Source organism: Prionailurus bengalensis, chromosome C1 (genome assembly GCF_016509475.1).
Source record: "Prionailurus bengalensis isolate Pbe53 chromosome C1, Fcat_Pben_1.1_paternal_pri, whole genome shotgun sequence".
NCBI classification, from domain to species: Eukaryota; Metazoa; Chordata; class Mammalia; order Carnivora; family Felidae; genus Prionailurus; species Prionailurus bengalensis.
Window position 1 is genome coordinate 178769581 of NC_057345.1, and position 22851 is coordinate 178792431.

A 22851-nucleotide genomic window follows, 5' to 3' on the forward strand; every position below is an offset into this window, starting at 1 on the left:
CCATGGAATTAGAGGGCCTTCAGCATGTGCTATGCACCCTTTTTCCTGGACTAATCGAGACCTTTTTTATCTAAGCTGATGGATTATTCCTCTGCAGCCTGCCGGCTTAATTCTGTCAGTTCGTCCAGGCCACATAAAGCTTTCTGCTGTTGTGCAAGTCTGGGGGCAGAGCAACGTGGCAAATCTGCTCGTGTAAAAACGGGTGAGGCAACGCTGCGCGCTATGCCAGAGGGAGGACGGGATGTGGGGGAGGTGGTGAATCTCCTTAAAGGCCACGCAGTAGGAATGATAAATGAATGTCTTTCAGGCACACACTAGAGAAGCAGAATTATTAGGAGTCCCTTCGCCTCTTCCGGCAGTGCCGCCTGGCCAGCTGCACTGAATGGGGCCCCTGTAGGCAGTATGCTGCTCACCCAAAGAACACCAGCCTGCCACTGACCTCCATCTCAGCTCCATGCTGGGCTCTCCCCTTAGGCCAGGCGCTCTCCGCTGGGGATGACTCTGTCCTCTGGCAATGTCTGAAGACATTCATGATGGTCATGACTGGGTGTGTCACGACCCACAACTAGTGGGTAGAGGCCAGGGATGCTGCTGAACGTTCTACAACAGCCACGCCACCCAACACGAGGAAATCATGTGGGGCCCAGAATACCGACAGAAACACAGGACTAGGGGTGCCTGAGTGGCTCAGCCGGTTAAGCATCTGACTTTGGCTCAGGTCATGATCTCATGGTTCAAGCCCCATGTGGGACTCTGTGCTGACAGCTCAGAGCCCGGAGCCTGCTTTGGATTCTGTGTCCCTCTCTCTCTCCGCCCCTCCCCTACTCTCTCTCTTTCTCTCTCCCTCTCTCTATTCTCTCAAAAATAAATAAACGTTAAAAAAAAACCCCACAAGACTAAACTGTTAAGCATAAAGGTACGCTGAGAGGAATAAATCAGGTAACATGTGCAATACCTAGTGTGGTAGATGGGAAATAGCAGATGATTAACCAATGTTCCTGTTGTACTTGTCAGCTTTGACCAGAGGCCTCTAGGAGAGTAGACTGTTTCTCATGTAGTCCCAGAGGAAAAAGTTTATTGTACAGGAAATCCAGACTAAACAAATAAGTCATCCTGCAGAAAACACTGGTTCTCTGTCTCTCTTGGACAATTTCCTCCGGAGCCTGCACCGCTCCTGTTCCTGACCATAGTCCAGAGCTGCCGCCTCCAGACGTGGCGGAAAGAGCCAGCTCTCAGAGAGGGAGCTCCGTTTCGGAGCATCTGCCCTCACGCCAGGAGACGCTGAATGGAAATCGTGGCCACGGTTGAGGACAGATGATGTGAGACAAAATTTGGAGAGTAATCCAATTCTTATTTTGTCTAGCCAGTGCCATGCCCATATTATAGCCTCTTCTAGCTCTTTTGGTCTTCTGAAGATTTAGTCTGGAGGGGTGTGTGTGTGTGTGTGTGTGTGTGTGTGTGCGCACGCATGCACGCGCATAAAATAGGTTTATTTCCCCCTACAAATGGAATGAAGGAAATCATCTGGAATGGCATGGAATGGCCATGGGGGGTCATCCAGAAACCATAAAACCATTTCCTGGCATTTATTGAGAGTATTTAAATTGCTCTGACAGTATCATTCCAAGAGCAGAGAGAAAGCAGTCACACTGCTTGCACAGAGTGGGGCAACTAATCCATCTTATTTTCTCAAGGTCAAGGGGAATAATGGTGATGACAGAGTTGGAGCTCTGACTTCCAAATCCCAAACACAGGCCTCTCACCCAAAACCTACTCAGTCCTGTGCAAACAGCTTTTCTATGGTGGATGTTTTGAATGAAACAAAGCTCTGCTTTTTCTGGGAGGCATTCCAGGAGAGTGGACAAGAGCATGCACACTAGAGACACATCAGGTGGATTCAAATATTCATGCCATCATTCACTAGCTGTTTGATCTTAGTCAAGTTATACAGTTTTGGGGAGTGGGGTGGCTCTTTACCACACTGTAAAAGTGAGAATAACAATAACACCTAACTCGGAAGGTGGTTGTGAAGACTGAGTAAGTTCCTACCTGTGGAGTGCCCGGTACACAGTAAGTGCTTAGTAAGTGTCACCTATTAATGATGGTCACGATGATAATGTAACTTGCATAGGAACAACAAAGAGGGTGCAAAAGAAGATCTGCCATTTTGTGGTGCCACCAACAGATGGTACATCCTTGGAACAGGGCTTTCTACATATTGTTCCATTTCTGTGTCAGGCTCATAAGGCACTTTTTAGCAGAGTCGGGGGATACCTTCCAACAGAGGGTGCATCCTCGCACATATAAAAGGTTCATTTTACACATGCCAACAGGAACAGAAGTGACTTTTTGTCATTCTCAACAATCAGGAAGGTGTAAGAAATTACAATCCCTGAAGATTTTATCCCGTGCTTCTTCAGGTGAGAAAAAAGGACCAAGAAAAAAGTTACATTCCAGAAACTTGACTCCAAACAGGTGCTACGGTCACACACACGCATTCCCTGAACACGTGGCTGAATGACCCTGGGCATCTGAACAGCGGCCCCTCTGCCCCGCTCCCCTTTGCCTTCCCTGACCCCCTCCCTCGTTACTGAGCACACGGTCTATGCAGGCCCCAGGTACACAGTGATGAAGAAATGATAGCAATAACTCAGAGAGGAGTTTTTTAAAGGATTAAACACATGTTTAAAAACACACTGGAATCGCTTCATGTGGGAAAGAGCTTAAAATTAAACACCATCAGCAAAATTCCAGCCAACTGAAAAAAGGCTTTAGGAGGAAGGATTTCAGTCTGACAGGCAAACAATACTATTTGATTTACTGAAACACTCTCCCAGAGGGAGATCCTCTCTATTGTGGACAGCCCTGTTCCTATTGTGGTCATGGCACTCATAACTCTGTCACTCCTGGAACCATCTATTCCTGGCAGGGGCGAGCCGTACAGATTAGCTCTCAAGTGTGAAGCAGGTGAAGCCGTTTCATCGCTGCTGGTGAGGCGTCTGTCATTATCGTAGCCACCAAGGGCCAGTCCTCTCCCTTAAGAAAAACGGCACTTCTTTACCCAGACATAGCGCTGAAGTAACAGGCCGGAGGAGAACGGTTTCTTACCAGAGAAGTCTTAGCTCCTTAATATATGAAGAACTTTACAAGGACAACTTGGAAGGGCAGAAGGGGAACTTTTAAATATCTGAGATGCCATTTGGTTCTCGGAAGGGCAGAGAGCACCGGGAACAAGGCTCCCGGGGACCACGTGGCCCGTGTAAGCACACCAGGCTCCGACGCGTCACGCGGATCTAGAAAGTGCCCTGGCTGGCAGAGGCTCCTTCCAGCATGCAGCGGACAAGCCAGGGGTCTGCGGGTGCCCTCCCAGCCTCACAGAGCACGCGGTCCGGGGGCGCGGAGAACACCCTCGCGGGTACTCACCATAGTGTCGAATTCTACAGGACCCACTATCCGAGACACCTCGTCAAACTCCTCAGGAGACATGGGGAGAAGATTGTCTGTGGTCTGAAGTCGAGAAGGATGACTAAAACGGGGAGAAAGGAGAAGGAGATGTTAACGTCTAGAGGCACACTGGGACACCTCATCCTTGGCCTGCGACGGAATCATCACTGGACACTTTCAGTTCAGCTGAGTGCGTACACTCGGACGGTACGTCGGGAAAAGCACGGATCGCGGGAGGTTCGCGTCCCCAGCCCAGCCCCTTGGGAAACGTACGGGACTCTAGAGATGTGAGTGGGAAATAGCCAGACTGGACCCTGTGCCGCTTCTGCCTGGTTGGACCTGTGTGGGAGCGTGTGCGGGGTGTCACCCTGAGAGGATGATGCCTCGGGGCGGCCCGTGGCCCCAGAGGCACCAGAGAAATGTCTGGGGAGTCCCTCATCCCTACCTTGAGGTTTGTATGCAGATAAAGCTGCTCCAGAGTGTTTTTACATGAAGGCTACATCCATTCACCCCAAGACAGTGCTGCAGGCCAAATAACTGACAATGACTTTTCCAAATTTTTTTCTACCTTTTACAAAATGAAACAACAAAATAAAAGCAAGCGGAAAAAGTGTATCTCAATCATCACTTTGGCCTTTCCTCAATTGAAAAAAACTACTTTCCCACTCTGATCAATTTTTGTTCATTTTATTTATACTTTTTCAAAGTATCAGTTTGGAGGGAACTTATAAACCTTAAAAACAAACTTGGGTGGTTTTCTTTTCTTTTCTTTTTTTGTTTGTTTATAAAGGCAGTTTAATTCTGATAGGCAGTGACACCGGGATCTCTATTTAGGATCTTTCCAACAAGTCCGACCGTGGCGGCAGCAGCAGCAATTACAACGAAAAAGCAAAGTACAAGCATCTTCACCAGGCCCCAGCCAGGAGCAGGGCTGGATTGAGGTGTTTAAACATGGCACTCTTCTGTGTTCACTTACACTTCAGACACAGAAATCAATTCAGTCTTGATGTATCCAGTTCCTTTAGGGCCATCAAGTTCCATTGGTTCTGGAGCTGGAAGCAAACACATCGGGTACAGCTTTCCGTTAGCAGACCTCACACAACAACAGATGGTCAACATTCTTTCATGAAAGTTTTACCATTTTTCTTGACAGTCAGGTTAGAGTGCCGTAACTTTAAGGGGTTGTGACTTCCCTGCCTGGGTCACCTGAAATCCTGGGGGGGAATGTAGGAGCAAGTCAAAGGGAAGGGAGGGGAGCTCGGTACAGAAGTCAAGCTGAGAGGTTTCTCCTTCCCAGGCTTGACATCCCACAGGAGTTGGAGCCCCAGACGTGTGAAGTTCTGTCTGGTGTTCTGGTCCTGGCCTGGCTGGTGTGATACACACAGCTGTCAAGGTGAAGCTGGGGGCATCTTCTTCCCAAAGCAATTGCGCTAATATTGAGATGCCGGCTTCTAAAATGTAATAAAATTTGTTGGCATGTTCCAAACCAGATCAGTCTAACTTGAACGTTCTGAAATGCAATTCAGTGAAGATGGAGAAGCAGGTGACCTGTGTTCTAAGCCTAGGTGTGCTCTTAACAATAATCACTAGAAATAATACGATCTAATAGATTAACTGGATTACCTTGAATGAACTGTTTTCCTTCTCCTGGGCCTTAGTTCCCTAATTTTACAGGAACAGCCTGGTAATAAATGAGTTGGCCATGGTGTTCCTGCCATTCACCTCTTTCCATGTAGAAAAGGTAACAGTGTAACAAATACACAAGACCAAAATGGACTTTTTCGACACCCCTTAAAATAAGACGTTATTTGTTCATTTCTTACTATCCATATCAGACCAAATAACATGTTTCAACTATGCTGCGTTTATACCATCTTTGGAAAGCCTGCTTGCAACGATTCAAAAGAAAGTTCTGGGTTAATGACAGGGCGTGGGTGAAGTCTATGCAGGCACCGTGTACTTACAGGAAGGTAAGAGCAGTGTGTGTTATTAAACCCTGTTTCTAGCAAACCTTTGGATTAACAATAAAATGAGAACATAGGCACCAGGAATGACTGAACTGTGCTATTGCTCATCAGGGCAATGATTACATGCTTTCCCCACATACCTTCCTTTGGCCTGGAGTAGTATTTCCCAAAGGCATGGTCCTTATCAATATTTGGATACAGATACTTCAGGGGATTCTCTGGAATATTTTCAGCAGCCATGACTTTGTAATTGCGAATAATATCAGGGAAAGTAACAGCAGAAAGTTCTTTCTTCGTGTAGGGTTCCACTGCGTGGAAGTAAGGTTCTGAAAAGAAGAGCTCAGTGAGTCCCACGGACTATCCCAAAACACTAGAGGAGAGAAACAACACATTGCAGAGTTTGTGGATGTGAGTGAACCTGGTTAGAACTAAGCACAGTAGAGGATTTACAATACAGTACGCCCCTCTATTTCTAAATTATAATCCTTTCTTAGAAACAGGAAAAATAAAGGCAGCCATTTACTTGCTAGTAATGCAACAACACTGCATTTGTCATCATTTGGTGCAACTTGTAAACCTGGCAAGGAGAGGATTATTAAACATCTTTAGCAGCCTGAATCTTTCATGATGCATCCAACCACAGGCAGAAAAATAAATACTAATTTGGCCACCTTGGCTCAAGTCACAGAGTAAGTTAATAAAAAACAATTTCACTTTCTGGTTGTTTTTCTTTTCAGACTGGAAAATGAATTTTTTTATTGAAATAAATGATGCCAATACATGGAAAACAATTTTTTAAACAAATAAAAAAAAGACCCTATTTACTACTTTTTCTTCTAATCCTTACTGTAATAAACCAGTTTAATTCACTCGTGGACTTATTCGCAGACTTCATTTGAATCCTGCTTCCTAACGGATCCAGAAGCTCGCTTCTGGGTGCACACATTCCAGGGGCTGCTGGTCAGGTGCTATGGGGGCTCTGTTCTACAACTTCAGACTACGCAGGCACCCTAAAGCTCGCTAGCTGGTGCTGGCCTGCTTAGGCTTTCTGGTTGCCAAGGATGTCCTCCTCCATGCCTGCTTTGCTAGTTCCATCCCTCAGTCAGCTGACGAAAGGCACTACCTGCAGACAAGGTGAAAAGGCAGCTTCTAACGTCTACTGCCTACACTGTGCCCTAATCCCAGCTTTCCTGTATTTTTATTTGGAGAAAAAAAAAAAAAAAAAACAGAACAAGAAAAGTATCCCATCTTGTTGCATCCTTCCACTGAAAGCAGAAGAGACATTGGAACAAATCAGTTTCTCCTCCAGTCCCTCAAATACAGCAAACTATAAGCAACTGAGAAAAGGAACCATTTTGTCTCTGTCATTCTCCATCTCTGCTGTTCAGCCTCCTCCCCAGAAACCTGTTCCATAATGCGAAGGTGTTCGGGGCCTTTTAGCCACAGAAACCCAAGGCAGAGCAAAGACGAACTTGCACTTGCTCTGTTTGAAGGCAGAGTGGAGGGCTGCACCCAGTCCCCAGGACCCCTCACAGAGCCTGCCTGCAGGTGTGCTCCCACATGGGATCCCCCACAGCGAGTCTGGAAGCATGTGCCTGTACAAAGTGGGTTTCCTCCCAAAACTGGTTGCCAGTCATGCTGACTCACATCCTTCATCTACAGATAACAACCCTGACGAAAAGAGAAGAACCTGGCCCGGTCTTTTATTTATTATTTAAAAAAAAATGTTTATTCATTTTTGACAGAGAGCAAGCAGAGGAGGGGCAGAGAGAGAGGCAGACACAGAATCCAAAGCAGGCTCCAGGCTGTGAACTGTTAGCACAGAGCCCAATGCAGGACTTGAATCACTAGCTACGAGATCATGACCTGAGCCGAAGTCGGACACTTAACCAACTGAGCCACCCAGGCACTCCTGGCCTTGTCCTTTAAAAACCATCATTTCCACAGTACGTCCCAGGCAGTGAATCACAAATATTCAAGGCAATGTATTAAATCCTATCTGGGAGGCTCAGTAGGGGGTAAGTGTAGGATCTGTAATTTTATGTCAAAAGCTCATTATTTGTACAAGTTGATTTGCAGCGATGAGGAAGGACTTTCACGCGCATGGTGCTAATGGAGGCACAGGCCCTCACTTACCCCCTCCGTTCTGGGACCGCTCCACCCACGTGAACGTGATGGCCCCTTCCCGGCAGCTCTCACTGAACCGCAGCAGGAACGTCCCTGGCTGCTGATCCTTCAGCAGGGCACGCTCTCGCTCCTTGCTGATAAAGCCCACGATACACCTGGGTGCGCAAACAGATTGAGGAAGTACTCTGAAATTCAGCCAGGTTTTGAATTTTCATGCAAACTTACAAGTGAACTAGATTACTGAAACTTGACAAAAGAACATAGGATAAAAATGTGTATTTTAGATGTTTTAAAACCTATTTAATTGACACTTGGGGATGTATTTCACTTAGATACTTGTATGCTTAAGTCTAAAAAAATCATTAACACAGTGCCAATAGGATGCGACAGATGATCAATAAATATTTGCTGGATTAATGAGCCTTTTATGTTTATCTGATGACCTTTTTTTCACTTGATGATTTTTACAGGCCATGAAAATGTCTGAATTTCTGCATCTTATATACTGGAGAGAAAAATTCAAACAATATATTTCTATGTTCTAGCACTTCTGACCAAGTTAAAGCCTTTGTTGAAGCATCAACTGACCGTGGAATAAGTTCGATAAAAACAACTCACCAAGCTAAAAAAGTTTTTCTTCTTTCCTAAGGGCAATATGGTACATAGGTACTTAAGAAATTCTGTTAAATGAGTGAATGCATGAATGGCACTAAAACGTTTTTAATTAAATGTTAAAAATACATATGCATAATACTATGCATATGCATTAAGTTTAATCTGATGAGGTTCCACTATCATGAAGCCCTGAAGGGATGGCCTGGAAGCATCCATTTCTGTGAGATGCACACCAGTCTTGTCAAATAATGAGGTCTGTCCAGGTCAGGCCTGTCTCAGCCTTACAGTAAGGAAGTGTGTGCTAAAAATAGGTTTCAAAAATACATCTATCCGTGGCCCTTACCCATCATTCCAGAGAGAGAGCAGGTGTTTTTTAATGAGTTCAAGGATGCTTTCAATCCAAAGCCAGAAAGGAAAATTTTTGTCATTTATATTTTCCTGCAAGTGTACAAACGCACACATTAGGAACAAGGAAATTCAAAATAGTGACTTACCAGGCCTCTTCCCACCATCAGATTGGATTTTAATTTGCAAAGCCTGCCCAGCTGCCAAAACTAACGCTGTCCCCTCCAGAGCCACCCCTCCCCTTATCAGCTTGCAGACACCAGGCTATTTCCTGGGCCAGGTTCTGCTTCCCTCTCTAAACTGCAGCGAACCAGCCAGGGAATGACCTCCAGGGTGAACGCAGAACAAAAGCTGCCCTCGTACTAGTAAACTGCAGTAGCCTGAGCTTGTCAGCACCGTCTGGTGACCCCCATGGGGTCTGATTATTCCCTTCAACTGGTCCCTCTGCTTGAGCAGGGTTGGGGAAACTCATCTGGCCCATCAGGCTGTGCAATCCGGCACAGAGCACACATTTCTCATGAACGGGGCTAAAATGCTGCCAGGCAAGGTATCCGTGTGAGTAAACACAAGACTCATTTCAGATATGAAAGAATGTTATCACACACACAGGCCCTTCCTGTCCGACTCACACTTGGAGACTGACCTTCTCCACTGAAGGAAAGTAAACAACTTGCCCAAGGGGTTCCATGGGCCAGAGACAAACATGCCAAAATAAGCACACAGTTAAATCACTACCACAGCAAAAACTACGAGAACCTCAACAGGGAGCGAGCACTCAGAGAGGGTACGACCCAAGGGCACCCACCTTACAGAACCTCGTCCACGGAATGAGACCATCGGGGCCAGCATTAGGACCTAGCCAAATAAAAATAAGCTGTTTCAGGAAACAAAACACTGATTCTGAAGCTTTGGTTACACTGATAGCTCTTGTATTTCCTTTCAAAGAAAAGAGCCAACACCCCAAAGAGGAAGACTGTATGTACGCGGTTGATATTCTCAGACACATTAATGCTAATCAACTATGCTTTCTGGAGAAGCCTCAGTCGTCCCTCTCAGTGCAGTATCCTCTCCCACTGCCTCCTCCTTCCTCAGCAGGCTCCTCTCCCAGTGGTCCTCCAGAGCTCGCTCAAACTTCTAACTAAGACCAAGATCACCCCTAGGTGATCTATTTAACTGACACTTGGCTTTTCAAGCTTATCTTGGATATCATTTGGCACTTCTCTCGGCCCTCCTCCAGATGGGACATGGACTCGGGAGGCTGACGCAAATCAAAAGTCAAGGGAGAGAAATGAGGGGGAAGGAAGCCTAGAGGTTGCCAGCTACATGAATTAAAGCAGCCAAGGCTGTACAAGGTGGTGAACCCATCACCTCTCTTTGCAGAGAACCACAAATAAGCCTTTATAGGCAGAAATGATAAGTCTTAATTCACACCAAATAAGGAAATGGAGCAATGTAATTTCTTACATCTTCTTAAATAGTGTAAGACCCCACTGTGACAGTTACATGGCCACGAGAAGGCACTGCTGAGAGCTACGCAGTTAGGAAGTCTACTGGTATTTGCAATACACACAATTCTCCTGTACAGAAAGCAAGTCTGGAAAAAAGCTGCCTATGGATTTTTAAAGAAATAGTTCAGATAGTCCCATTCATCCAAGATTTGACCTTGAGACTAGCAGGTCTCGGATTGCCTTATGTGGAAGACTAATAAATTCATGATATTAGCTCCTGAAAGAGAATCATCTATCATGGCTGGATACTGCCAATCACGCAAAACTGCTGCTCAAGGATTTCATCCTGATGTGGACAGTGTCTCCATGTACCTGGGCCACCTGAGGCAAGAGTCTTGGGTGTATGCTATGCGGTGGGTGGCCCCAGGACCTTACTTATTATTCTTACCATGCTGGGTACTTGGCATTTTTTCTCCCCAAGGTTAATAAGACTTCATCTTTCTTATCAAGGAACTTCTTTTAGCCACAACTAATGTATTTTACGTAATTCAAAAATATTTCCCTTAGGAAACCTGCTCAGAAATGTTAATATGAGATAATCAGGAAATGATTCATTTAAGTCTTTTATCAGATCTATACGTCCTTCCAAGGTGAGCTATAGTTCTCATTTAGCTATAATAAGCTGCAGCTGGAAAAGCCCACACATTTTTTTTTTGACACTCTTCTATCTTGAACAAAATAGACAGCAAAGAGGGAAAAAGAACAAATTGAGATATTTTTATAAATTTCACTTTTTATATACATAAAAAGTTCATACCAAGTAGCTTCTCTCCCAGCATGTTCAGCTGGTCCACATTGAGACCTCTTTTGGTGACAGAAGAAAACTGCCAACTCAGCACCTCTGAAAGCTGAGACCATCGTGCACAGGGCGGGTTCAGGAAGAAGGACAGATTCTGGAGAGAAAACACCCAAAAGGTAAGGTCAGTGGTCATAAGCAAGGCACTAAAACATGGATCTGTCTCAAAGTTCAGTTCTGGTTTCTGTGACACACAGTTTTCACAGAAGAGAAACACAGTTGATTCTTGTTATTTGCAGATTCACATTTGTGAATTCAACCTACTCATTCAAAGTTACTTTAACCCCCAAATCATTACTCACGGCACTTCTGGGCTCATTTGTGAATGGGTGGACATATCAATGAGTAGAAAGATTTGAGTCCCCAACACGTATGTTTCCAGGAGAGGTCAGACAAAGCAACACTTATCAAACAGAGCAACTGCCTTCTTGTTTCAGCTCTTATGCCATAAGCAAGTGTCCTTTTTGAGGTCTATTTAGTGCCATGTTTTTTGCCTTTTTGTGGGTTTTTTTGGTTTTTAAAAATTTCATTTTTAAAATGGTCCCAAGTATAGTGCTGAAGTGCTGTCTGCTGTTCTAACTGCAAGATGGCCACAATACACCTGTATGGAGAAAACACATGTGCTAGAGGAGCTTTGTTCAGGCATGAGTCAGAGTGCTGTTGGCCGTGAGTTCAATATTAATAAGACAACAAATACATTAGGAAGGTGTCTTTCAACAGGAAACACACAGCAACAAGGCCATGCGTTGAGCAGCTCAGTAGCAATTGCTCAGTATTTGCTAATTCAGTGTTCACGGTGACTTTAAAGAATGTAAGCGCATTATATAAGAGACTCTTAAATATAGAGAACAAACTGAGGGTTGATGGATCGGGGGAAGAGGGGAAAATGGGTGATGGGCATGGAAGAGGGCACTCTGGGGAGGAGCACTGGGTGTTGTATGTAAGTGATGAATCGTGGGAATCTATCCCCGAAGGCAAAAGCACACTGTATACACTGTATGTTAGCTAACTTGACAATAAATTATATTAAAAAAAAAAAGAATGTAAGCGCAAGGAATAACAAGAATCAACCATAATTAATCAACAGTGACTATCCACTTTAGAATGGAGCATGCGTAAAAGAAAAAAAAAATGAATGAAGCATGCTTGTTTAGCAGATGTATACATTTTTAAAAAATAAAAGCAATAAATGAGCTCTTCCCCAGTAAAAGTTGTAAGAAATCTATTGCCTGAGCTTATTCACATAGAAGGAAAACCATAATTCTCATTTCTAATACATATACATGCTTCCCTAATCCAGAATTACTCAAGATCCCTAACAATGTCACTCCAGTTATGTCACTTTTCTCTCAACATCTGGTCTTCAGGGACTCTTTGAGATGCACAGAAGCTAGACCCTGGGGTCTTCGGTTAACATCTATACAAAAGCAGGCGTGTATTCCATACCCTGGGTTCTGTCACCAGCATGTTGTACCACAGGATGGAGGCCCAGCCACTCGGGAGCTGGCTGACATTGGAGATCACCACGATGGGCAAAGAGGTCGTCTAAAAGATGACAAAGACCTTGAAATCGTCAGAATCACAGAAATATCACCTTCAGACTGCTGTGTAAGCTCAAAACCAACCAAGGGATTACTTGTAAATTTGCACGTATTTTATATTTGAAAACTAAAAATGTAAAGCTAACTTCTTTTGTTCATAGTTTATTTTTGTTAGATCTTTCAGTTAAGAAACAAGTCTCCGTGCTTTGTATAAAAAAATCAACATAGGACATCTCAAGGTGAATTCAGCTCTCCAGCTTCCTGAACCATTCAATTAATGTCAAGGTAGTATTAGCTGAAAAACACCATCTTTTTTTAGCAATTAAGTAAATGTGTCTAAAACAAAAATTGAGAACAAACACTGCGCCTAACAGTTAAATGTAAAAATAAAGTTTTCCGTGTCTGAAGCACGAAGTCTCACCTCGAGGTCAATGACCAAACCAGGCTGGCACAACTGGGTTTCAAAACTAAGGGAGTGAAGCTCTTCTGTAACGATGAGGGGGCCCTTAAAAGAGACAAGGAAGAAAAAAGGAATACAGTGATTCACACACACATCCTGCAGATTCCAGGAGCCTAATACGCACTGCAACAGGCAGCAGGAAGCCTGAACCCAGCTGGCTGCAATTCAGAAAAAAATTCCCATGTTCAATAATATATGCCCCAGTTCTAACGATCGTATATCAGTGTTCTCTCAAAGATAAGATTTCTGTAACCATGGCAAGGGTTATAGATTACCAGAAAGAAATGTGGATAGGGAAACAGCAACTTGTGATGGGTTTATTTGTGAGGTGAAGCTTCCTGGCTCTCAGCCCTGCTCTGCCTGCTGCCCCGCTGCAGCCTGAGGCAGACAGGGCTGGAAAGCGTGCGTTCCAGGTGTGATTATTTACTGGAAGGACTGATTTGCAAAAGCCTGGCAGGTCATGAGTCCTTGGTTTAGGTAGAAATACAACAGAGTTCTTGAAGTGTTTTGCTACAAACGATCGCATGCAGGCATCATGACTTAGAACCAGAGGGGAGCAGCAGCTATCTGTGCTTGCAGGAGAAACTAAGCCCTCAGAAGGTCACAAAGAGAGCAGAGATCAAAACCAGGGCTAGATAGCACATCTCTGCACTGCCCTGGCCGGGGCTTGTCCCACTCTGCCACACGAGCACTACTGGTCACGGCATGGAAGGATGGTGTGCTACGTGGGCATAAAGGCTGAAAACGTCCCAAACCTCTGTCTGTAGTTCATTTCTGAATGTTACATTACAAATATAATTCCTCGAGGATCCGGCTCTAAAAGGGAAACTGACAGAAAGACCATTCCGCCAGGCAGGGAATGCAATGGAGAGAAAACCCTCTCGCCACACTTCATTTTCAGCATGGGAGTCCCCAGACGAGCCTCTAATTCCAGCTCAGACAGTAATTCCCGGGTACCCTTAGCAAAATCTTACAAAGTTCCCATGATTCACTTTCTTCGCCTGTGAAATGTGAGTAGCACAGAAACCCATTATACCTGTTCCACTGTGCTGTGAGGGTCCAGGAGTCGTGTGCAAAATCTTCTGACAACCATAAAGCACGAATGCAGTGTTTTTACTGCTACCACGGATATACCGTGTCCCAAAGCTCACTCACTGCTCTTCCCTGCTGGGTCTGAATCCCTTTTTGAGGTGACCCCCGGCCACCAGGGGTACTGAGCCAACCTCCCCGGACAGACCTGCTGGTTAGAGACCATTCACAACAGAGAAAGACTCACCTCATTAGTTCTGGTGCCAGCATTTTTCTGTTCTTTCAGTTGCTATAGAACAAGAAACCATCTTAGTAAACAGCATGATAACAGTCACAGTTGCTGTTTTCATCTACAAACAAACCAAAGTCAGGACTTAGAATAAAGGATGTGAAATTATTTTCAGGGTGCAGAACAAGATATGAAATGACCCTTGTGTGGGCCCAGGAGCCTAAGTGTCTTTTTCCAGCAGCCTGACATGACACTATGTGAACACCAGAGTTTGGAAGGATCCCGGGGAATCATATCCTGCTCCCCTCCCCCATACAAGCTTTTCCAAATGATGCCCCTTAACCTTCATCAGTTGTTTCATGGTCCTCAGGCTAAGGGCACAGCTAAGACTGCCCTCCCACGGACTTCAATCCCTGAGGTTTTAAGGAAGCATTTTGGAGCCCCGAGAGCAGCTCTGGGCATCCTCAGACTCCCGAGTCTGGAGTGAGGCTCTCCTATGAGGTCCAGCTTCACTCACCATGGGTTTGCTGGCTTACAAAATGGTTGCCAACGAAAAGGCTGCAGGTTCCAGCCCAGGGAGCGCACAGGGCGCAGTGCCAACACATCTGCACAACAACCGGCAGCCTCTGCTCCCCAGGGAAGCAGGCAGATAGGCACCGCTTGCTTACAACCCCTGCTGGATCCCTACCCCCTGGAGGAATGCAGTGGAGGTAGTGGTTGTGGGCAAGACTACCAGGAAGAAGGGTGCAAATCCTGGGCCGATGAGAGACTCCTGGGGTCGGTCTCACCGGGAGCCGCCAGGATGTGGGAGCAGTACTAAATCCCGAGGAAACTGCAGGAGTCTAGAGTGAGCAAGGTTGTAGAGCACCGAGAACGGACAAGTTATGCGCACACTGATTTATATGGCGTGTGTTACCGAGAGTGCCACATCCCGAAGAAGTATCTCTGGGGGACAGGCTGGCAGAACACAGTAACAGAACAGTCCTGGGGCAAGGAGGAGGAACAAAGGTTCCCCCACATGCTGGGGAAGTCACCAGCCGCAAACTCTAGGACGCCTCCCAGGGGGTGCCGTCCGCCTCGCACCATGAACCGAGTGCCACTGCACCGGAAATAAAGTCCTAGCAAGCCAGACGCCGCATAAAACACGGAAAACTGGTCTCCCTACCAGGTGTCGAAATTCGGCGGCCAGACTTCCGTTGGTGGATTCCTCCATGTTCATCACTTTTGTATGTGTGCCCAGGATGTTGAATTTTCTAAATCTACAACAGAATATACAGAGCAGAGATGCTTAAAAGGCTCAGAACTATTAAACAAAGGTAGTAAAATATAGTACAAAGTACTTGACATACCCTTTTACTGTATTTCTCTCGTTCACATCTCTGAAAAAAAAAAACAGTCATATATGTATATTTAAATTTTGAACTGAGCTTTAACAAAAATATGAAAGTATACCTATAAGTAAAAGACCAACACGAAATCTACACCTGTGGGTTTTCTGCCATTTCATTCACTCGCTCCCTCCCTCCCTCAATCAACCACCACTAACTCTGCCCAGGGCGGCGGAGGGACTTGCAGCAGATAAACTCTCTGGGCCTCACGTTTATCATCCGTACCGTGAGGTGCCAACAGCATCAACCTTACAGGATTTGGCGAGGGGTAAGAGACAACGGGTAAAAGAGCACAGAGCACACCCTCCATAAACGTAAGTCAGCTACAGTTAGGGCTACGTCCTGAGCAATCACATACCCGGTGTGAGGCCCCATGCTAAGCACTGGGGCAGCAGAGAGCAATCTCTGCTCTTAGAAAACTAAGGGAACTTCCAATGTGACAGCAGAAACCTTCTTTTTATTCTCTACTATCTTTAATGCTTTTATGAGAGTGCAAGAATAGTCAATTATTGGGGGAAACTGTCTAGTTTAAGTTTTAAGTCTGAGGTTAAATCTTGAGCAACTTTGCCTCTTATATAAATTTAGTGATTACTCAGTCACGTTCCAGAATACCCATGTTATCTGTGAGGAGTAGGCACAGATTAGAAAACATCAGCACACTCACAGTTACATGGGTTAGCTTCCTTTCCTAGCTCAACTAGAAATTCAACATTTCTGTGAATGACCATCACCATTAGCTATGTGAGTGACCAATTTTCCCCAGTTTTAGAAAAGAAAAAAAGAATCTGAAATGAAGGGAACGAACAGTGTGACACAAAGCTTCCTTGTCAGAGCTAAGAAGAAAACTCAGAGCTGGAACGAGAGAAAAGACAAAAGAGCTGTAACAAACCAAAAGTGAGACTGAGATAGACCACAGTGTGGTAACACACATAACAGCCACAAAATCTCTGCCACACTTCATTTCAAGACATTGAGAGTATTTCCCTTGAACTTTAGGCAACTCTGACTTGGTTTTGCCAATAGAATGGATGGGAGGGATGCTGTACAAGCTCCAAGTCTCGCCCCAACAGGCCTCTCATGCTGCTCTTCTTACCCACCTGGGATGCTGTCACTATGCGATAAAGCCCTGGCTTGCCCTTGAGAGCCACATGGAGAAGGGCTCGGTTATCCCAGCCAGGACCTCAGACATGTAACAAGTCCATGCTGGACCACTCAGCAACAAACAAGCTGATCCAGCCCAGAAAGACCACCTACTGCTCACAGAATAAGAGAAAGGATAACTTTTTGGGTTTTAAGCCACTAGGTTCAGGGTGATTTGTTATGGAGCAAAAGCTGATACACAGAGAAACCAAAGATGATGGCAGGAAAGACAAGGGCACAGACTATAAGAAAGAATATTGTTACAGGGCGGAAAGCTAGAACACCAGAGGAAACCTGGATTATCATAAATGGTCTTGAAACTTGCTAAATCAGTACGTTACACACAAAAAACATTAAATGTATCAAGGGTGGGGCAGAGAGGGGAGACAGTAGCTAGGTCAGTGCTAGTCCAGGTCTAAGGTCTAAGGGCAAAATGGGATGGGACTGCTCCATCTAGACCCCCTCTGAGAGACCCCACCCATTCCCAGGTCCCTACTGCCCAGAAGAGACAAGGGTGGATCCAGCAGGCTCCACACAGTCCCCGCAAAATGCTGTCATCGTCATTCCAGAAACGACCCCACAACTGGCCGCAGAATCACTGCAGCCTCGAGGATCCTCAGCCTGTGTTTGATCACAGGCCTCTCCTCCTCTGGGGCTGGCCTAGGAGGGAGGTGGGGTAGTATGCAAGACTTGATCATTACAAACTCATGTGCATAAAATACACTCATTCTTTTGTTCACTTATAGTCTCAAAAGGCACCAGCATGTTATCAGCTCTAAAGGAAGCTCCCAATGTCCAGAATGGGAGCTATCAGTTTACATCTCCTAGGATCACTTAGGGGCGCCTTGGTGGCTCAGTTCGTTAAGTGTCTGCCTTTTGATTTCAGCTCAGTCATGATCTCATGGTTAGCGAGTTTGAGCCCTACATCAGGCTCCATGCTGACAGCGTGGAGCCTGTTTGGGATTCTCTCTCTCCCAACCTCTCTCTGCCCCTACCCTACTCGTGCACTCTCTCAAAATAAATATATAAACTTAAATTTTTTTTTTTTTAAATCTCCTGGGATCACTTATAAATAGCTCTAGTGCATCCATCCATGTTTGGTTAACAAAACCAGCATTTCAATAGTATATGTATATTAGATAATATTAAAGATAGCTTACTTATCAAATAAGACTTTGACTTTCAAATTATAATTCAGCTCCTGCAATTTCACCAACAGTCTGGAACGAAAAATAAAAGTCATTATTACTTTAAAAAATTATTAGAGTTTATTTATTATATCAATTCCCTATTGGAGAAGGTTTCACGAATCCTCACCCCCTCCAGTTATTACAAACAATAGAATCAACATTCATATATGTCAACTTGGAATATTTTCTAATTGTATTTGCAAAATAAATTCCTAGCTATGGAATTGCTGGGGCAAAACTGTAACACTAAATTCTGATAGAAAGCATCACTGATTTTACATTCCCACCAAATGTGAGTGAGGGTACCTGCTTCCCTATATAGCCTTGCCAACACTGGGTTTTATCAAGATTTCTACTTTTGGACAATTATATGGGTGAAAAATTGCAAATGCACTTTTTACTAAAACTTGTGACTAATGTTTGTTCTCTTGGGAAAAAATAAGAACTTTTATCCCTAATCAGGAAAAACAGGTTAACATCGGAAGGAAGGAACGTAGGGCTAAGATGTGCATGTGTCTTCTCTGATGAGCTACAGACCTCAGGAAGGAGCCCCTCACTGGTCTGCTGCACTTAGTGGGGCAGGCAGATGGGATTAGAGTTTTAGTGTCCCTTCTGGCTGTGAGTTCTGGTCCCCCGAGGGTGCTTGAGTGTGGTGCTATAAGACCAGCAACCAGGAAGCAGCAACTGGGGACCTCGCTCAGCAGCACCCCAGGAAAGAGGACCAAGGCCAACTCTGAAGGCCAATGTAGCTCTTCAGAGTCCAGCTGCTCATCAGTAGAAGACTAGTTAAATAAATCTGCCACTCAAAAAAAGAAAGATAAGCCATGGTCTCACATGGAAACGCTTCTACGATTTCTTACTGAAGAGAAAAACAGGCAGAAAAACATGTATAGCAGAATCCTTATTTTTAAAAATAAAATACTGTATATTATGTACATGCATATGTGTGTATCTATGTATAAAAACATATATGTGTGTGTGTGTGTTTGTGTGTACATAGACACACACACACACATAAATGTATATATGTATTTGCATGGACATGGACAGAAATCTGAGAGTACTGACACTAGGCGTTTACCATGGTGGTCTACAGACAACTTAGATCACATGCAACTTTGAAAAACTGATGAAAGCTATGAGCCCATTCACTAAAAAAACATATGTGTCATGAGTCCATATTCACACACACCACATATGGTTGCAGGGTTATGTAAAGCCTAGGTTACAAGCTTATACTCAGGAGAGCATGAGGCTGCTGGGAACTTTTACTCTCTACTATTTCAGTTCTGCAATTCTGAATTCCTTTCTATAGTGAACGTGCATTACATTTATCACGGGGGGAAATATCAGGTGTGTGTACATATGTATCTGTTATAGCTCTAATTTTATTTTATTTTATTTATTTTATTTATTTTTTCAATATATGAAATTTATTGTCAAATTTGTTTCCATACAACACCCAGTGCTCATCCCAAAAGGTGCCCTCCTCAATACCCATCACCCACCCTCCCCTCCCTCCCACCCCCCATCAACCCTCAGTTTGGTCTCAGTTTTTAAGAGTCTCTTATGCTTTGGCTCTCTCCCACTCTAACCTCTTTTTTTTTTTTTTCTTCCCCTCCCCCATGGGTTTCTGTTAAGTTTCTCAGGATCCACATAAGAGTGAAACCATATGGTATCTGTCTTTCTCTGTATGGCTTATTTCACTTAGCATCACACTCTCCAATTCCATCCACGTTGCTACAAAGGGCCATATTTCGTTCTTTCTCATTGCCACGTAGTACTCCATTGTGTATATAAACCACATTTTCTTTATCCATTCATCAGTTGATGGACATTTAGGCTCTTTCCATAATTTGGCTATTGTTGAGAGTGTTGCTATAAACATTGGGGTACAAGTGCCCCTATGCATCAGTACTCCTGTATCCCTTGGGTAAATTCCTAGCAGTGCTATTGCTGGGTCATAGGGTAGGTCTATTTTTAATTTTCTGAGGAACCTCCACACTGCTTTCCAGAGCGGCTGCACCAATTTGCATTCCCACCAACAGTGCAAGAGGGTTCCCGTTTCTCCACATCCTCTCCAGCATCTATAGTCTCCTGATTTGTTCATTTTGGCCACTCTGACTGGCGTGAGGTGATATCTGAGTGTGGTTTTGATTTGTATTTCCCTGATGAGGAGCGATGTTGTGTTATAGCTCTAATTTTAATAGGACAGACAGACTCTTAGATACTCTAAATAAGAATTCCCATTGAAATGCCTATTACAGGGGCAGCTGGCTGGCTCAGAGCGTGAGGCTCTTGATTACAAGGTCATGGGTTTGAGCCCCACATTAGGTGTGGAGATTACCTAAATAAATACAACTTAAAAAAAGAAAAAAAAATGCCTACTGCAAAATTGCTTCCTCTAAAGCACTCTATATGACAGTGTTGTGAAGGAACTGAGGGATGCAAACTTCACGGCAGAAGGCGCAATGATTCCATCTTTTCTCAATTACCTCAACTTCACGGTGAACTGGACCCCAGTCTTCAAGACTAGTGGCCTCTGAGGATGAGTTGGCATGCAAGGCTGTCTTTCCACCACAAATGAGCTGTAAGTTCCAAGCAGAGTGCAGATTAGCATTTCCATTAATGCTGAGGGAGTATGAATTATTTTCCCTAAACAGGAGAGGGGGTTAGAGGGCACAAGCTCAAACTCAGTTTGGAAGATTCGAACGAGTTGATAAATAAAGTGAGGTTTGCTAGTCAGCACAGAAATCCCCACACCAAATTTATACTCAAAAAGATCAGAGTAGTTGCAGTGAACTGTGATACCATCAATAATGAAAACCTTGAGTTGGGTTATGTTCATTTATGAATTTGCATGAAGAACCAAATTTGCTAACCAGACTTACTGTGGTGGTCACTTTGCAACATACACAAATATCAAATCATGATGTACACCAGAACCTAATGTAATGTTGTATGTTAACTGCATCCCAATTTTAAAGTAAAAATAAACAAAAAGAATAAATAAAAAGAAATTTTACTACAGTTGAAAATGTAAATAATTTTGTAACATATTGTAACATATTGCCTTACTATCATAATTTGAAATGGGTATTTTGGTATCCTTTGGAAAACTGTTCTTCTAGTAAAATTGTTTAGTAATACTTATTATCTATCTACTAAACATTTCCAAGCCTTAATTTTCATTAAAAAAAGTACCGGATTTGCATTCCAAAACCCTAGTAAATAAATATCCTTGATAATTTCATAACAATAGCACTGAGGCATTCCTGTTTGGACATTAGCCACATGTCAAGTTAACATGAAGACTAAATTGCAATATGAACTCTATGCTTCTTTCTACTCAGTGCCATTTATTCATCTGCTAAGCATATGTGGAACACCTGCCCGTGGGCAAGGCACTGTACAAGGTCCTTATGGGGGACAAAAAGATGACAAAGGCACATGTCTGTCTTCCAAGAACTTCCCAATTTATGTCACAGACAACAGAAATATATACACAATTACATAATAAATCCAGAATGGGACAAGAATGAAGACTGAACCAGGCAGATCTTGAAGGGAGGTAACATATTTGGGAACTCTGGAAAGATTTCATGATTAGATATAAGCTGAAATTTACAATTTTGAGACGAGGTTCAAGAGAGAGGTGGAGGAAATAGTTACGAGAGGCAAGGCAAAGCGACTGTATGTGGTGGGCACGAGGTCTGCCAAAACGAGGCATGTGCAGAAGCTCACCCTGGAGTGGCCAGCTGGGACTGTGGACATAGGGTACAAGTGTGTAGTAGGGGGCTCCACCTGGATGAGCAGGTGACAGAGAGACAGGCTGAAGTCTGCTCTGGAAAGCACAGGGTCACAGGGACTAGGGAGGCAGGGGCTGAGAAGGGAAGCACTTGGGAGGTGACCATGTATGAGTCTAGCAGAGAGGATCTGAGAGCTGGAGACAGGATGAGGCCTTGGTGTGGGAAGGAGGGGACACCAGGATTGACTTGACAGGTCTTGGCACACAGTGGCCCAAGGAGTAAAACTGACAAGTTATCAGTCTAGATAGCCACAAGAATGGAAAGCCAATGGCATAGACAGGAATTTGGAAAGAGGTGACTGCCCTAAAAATTTTTACATAACCTATTAAACACTTCTAAATGATCTGAATCACCATAACATTTTCCCGAGTAAAATAATTGCAGAAGATACAAACCAATCCCCCTCAAGTTACCTCTGAATGAGCTGTTGGAACAGGTTGAAGGTGCGGTCCCACAGCCCTTGTTTGTTTTTTGTGATAGGGTCGTGTTCATAGGTATATTTCTGTTCCAATTCCTCAAGCTTTTTAAGCTGCTGACGAACCTGCTGCAGACTCTCAGCAACTATGGTGAACCTGGGGAGGGAGAAGACACAAGGGTCTCAATCGCAGGCTGTCATAAAGCAGCCTGGATCACAGGGAATCACGGAGATCAACAAGAGGTTTTTACAGGCAACACACGATGTTATCTGCATGGCCACACACTGCAGGGAGAAACAGAGAACAAGGTTCATCTGGGTGTTCAAGGGCAGTTATTCAGGGAGAAGAAACCAACGGCGCTGATTACAGCCCAGATCAAAGACCTCCCTACACTTCGAGACGGACCTGAGGAGATGGGGCGGGGTGGGGTGTGGCCCGCTGGGGATCTGTGATTTCCACTGACCTGTAAGATAATTGAGATTTAAAGGGAGAGGGTAAAGAGGAGGGCAGAGGCAGGGGACACAGCGAGGCAGACTCCATCAGAGGTGATGCAGGAGGCAGCAAGGAGCCCACATATAGGAATGGCAGGCCCTGGGGAAGGAGGAGAAGAGGGAACCAAGGTCATGGTTTCACTGAACTGAAAGGAGAAGGCAAAGCACTCAATCCAGACACTCAAAATATTAGCCAAGGAGGAAACCAGTGATTGCTTCAGTTTCCTCCTTGCCGACTGTAAAGTGCCTCTGAGCCAAGTCAGGATGTGGGACTGTCACTTGACTAGCTGGAGTAATGACAAAAGAAAATCTTCTCCCAGAGAAATACATTTCCTTCACTTCACAGTTCCATTTCC

General features: G+C 44.5%; 1 protein-coding gene across 1 annotated transcript in view; it reads right to left on the reverse strand.

Annotated features, from left to right (window-relative positions):
• The window catches only part of STAT1 (signal transducer and activator of transcription 1), a 43199-nt gene that overhangs the window by 1293 nt on the left and 19055 nt on the right, over positions 1-22851 (reverse strand). The window contains exons 10-24 of the mRNA XM_043577332.1: positions 22002-22160; positions 20275-20367; positions 17750-17809; positions 15411-15440; positions 15227-15320; positions 14080-14121; positions 12765-12848; positions 12249-12347; positions 10764-10899; positions 9304-9353; positions 8497-8591; positions 7548-7693; positions 5552-5737; positions 4421-4496; positions 3424-3526 (exon numbers count right to left, since the gene is read on the reverse strand). Coding sequence (XP_043433267.1) covers positions 3424-3526; positions 4421-4496; positions 5552-5737; positions 7548-7693; positions 8497-8591; positions 9304-9353; positions 10764-10899; positions 12249-12347; positions 12765-12848; positions 14080-14121; positions 15227-15320; positions 15411-15440; positions 17750-17809; positions 20275-20367; positions 22002-22160 — 1453 coding nt within the window. The remainder of the gene's footprint in view (positions 1-3423; positions 3527-4420; positions 4497-5551; positions 5738-7547; positions 7694-8496; positions 8592-9303; positions 9354-10763; positions 10900-12248; positions 12348-12764; positions 12849-14079; positions 14122-15226; positions 15321-15410; positions 15441-17749; positions 17810-20274; positions 20368-22001; positions 22161-22851) is intronic.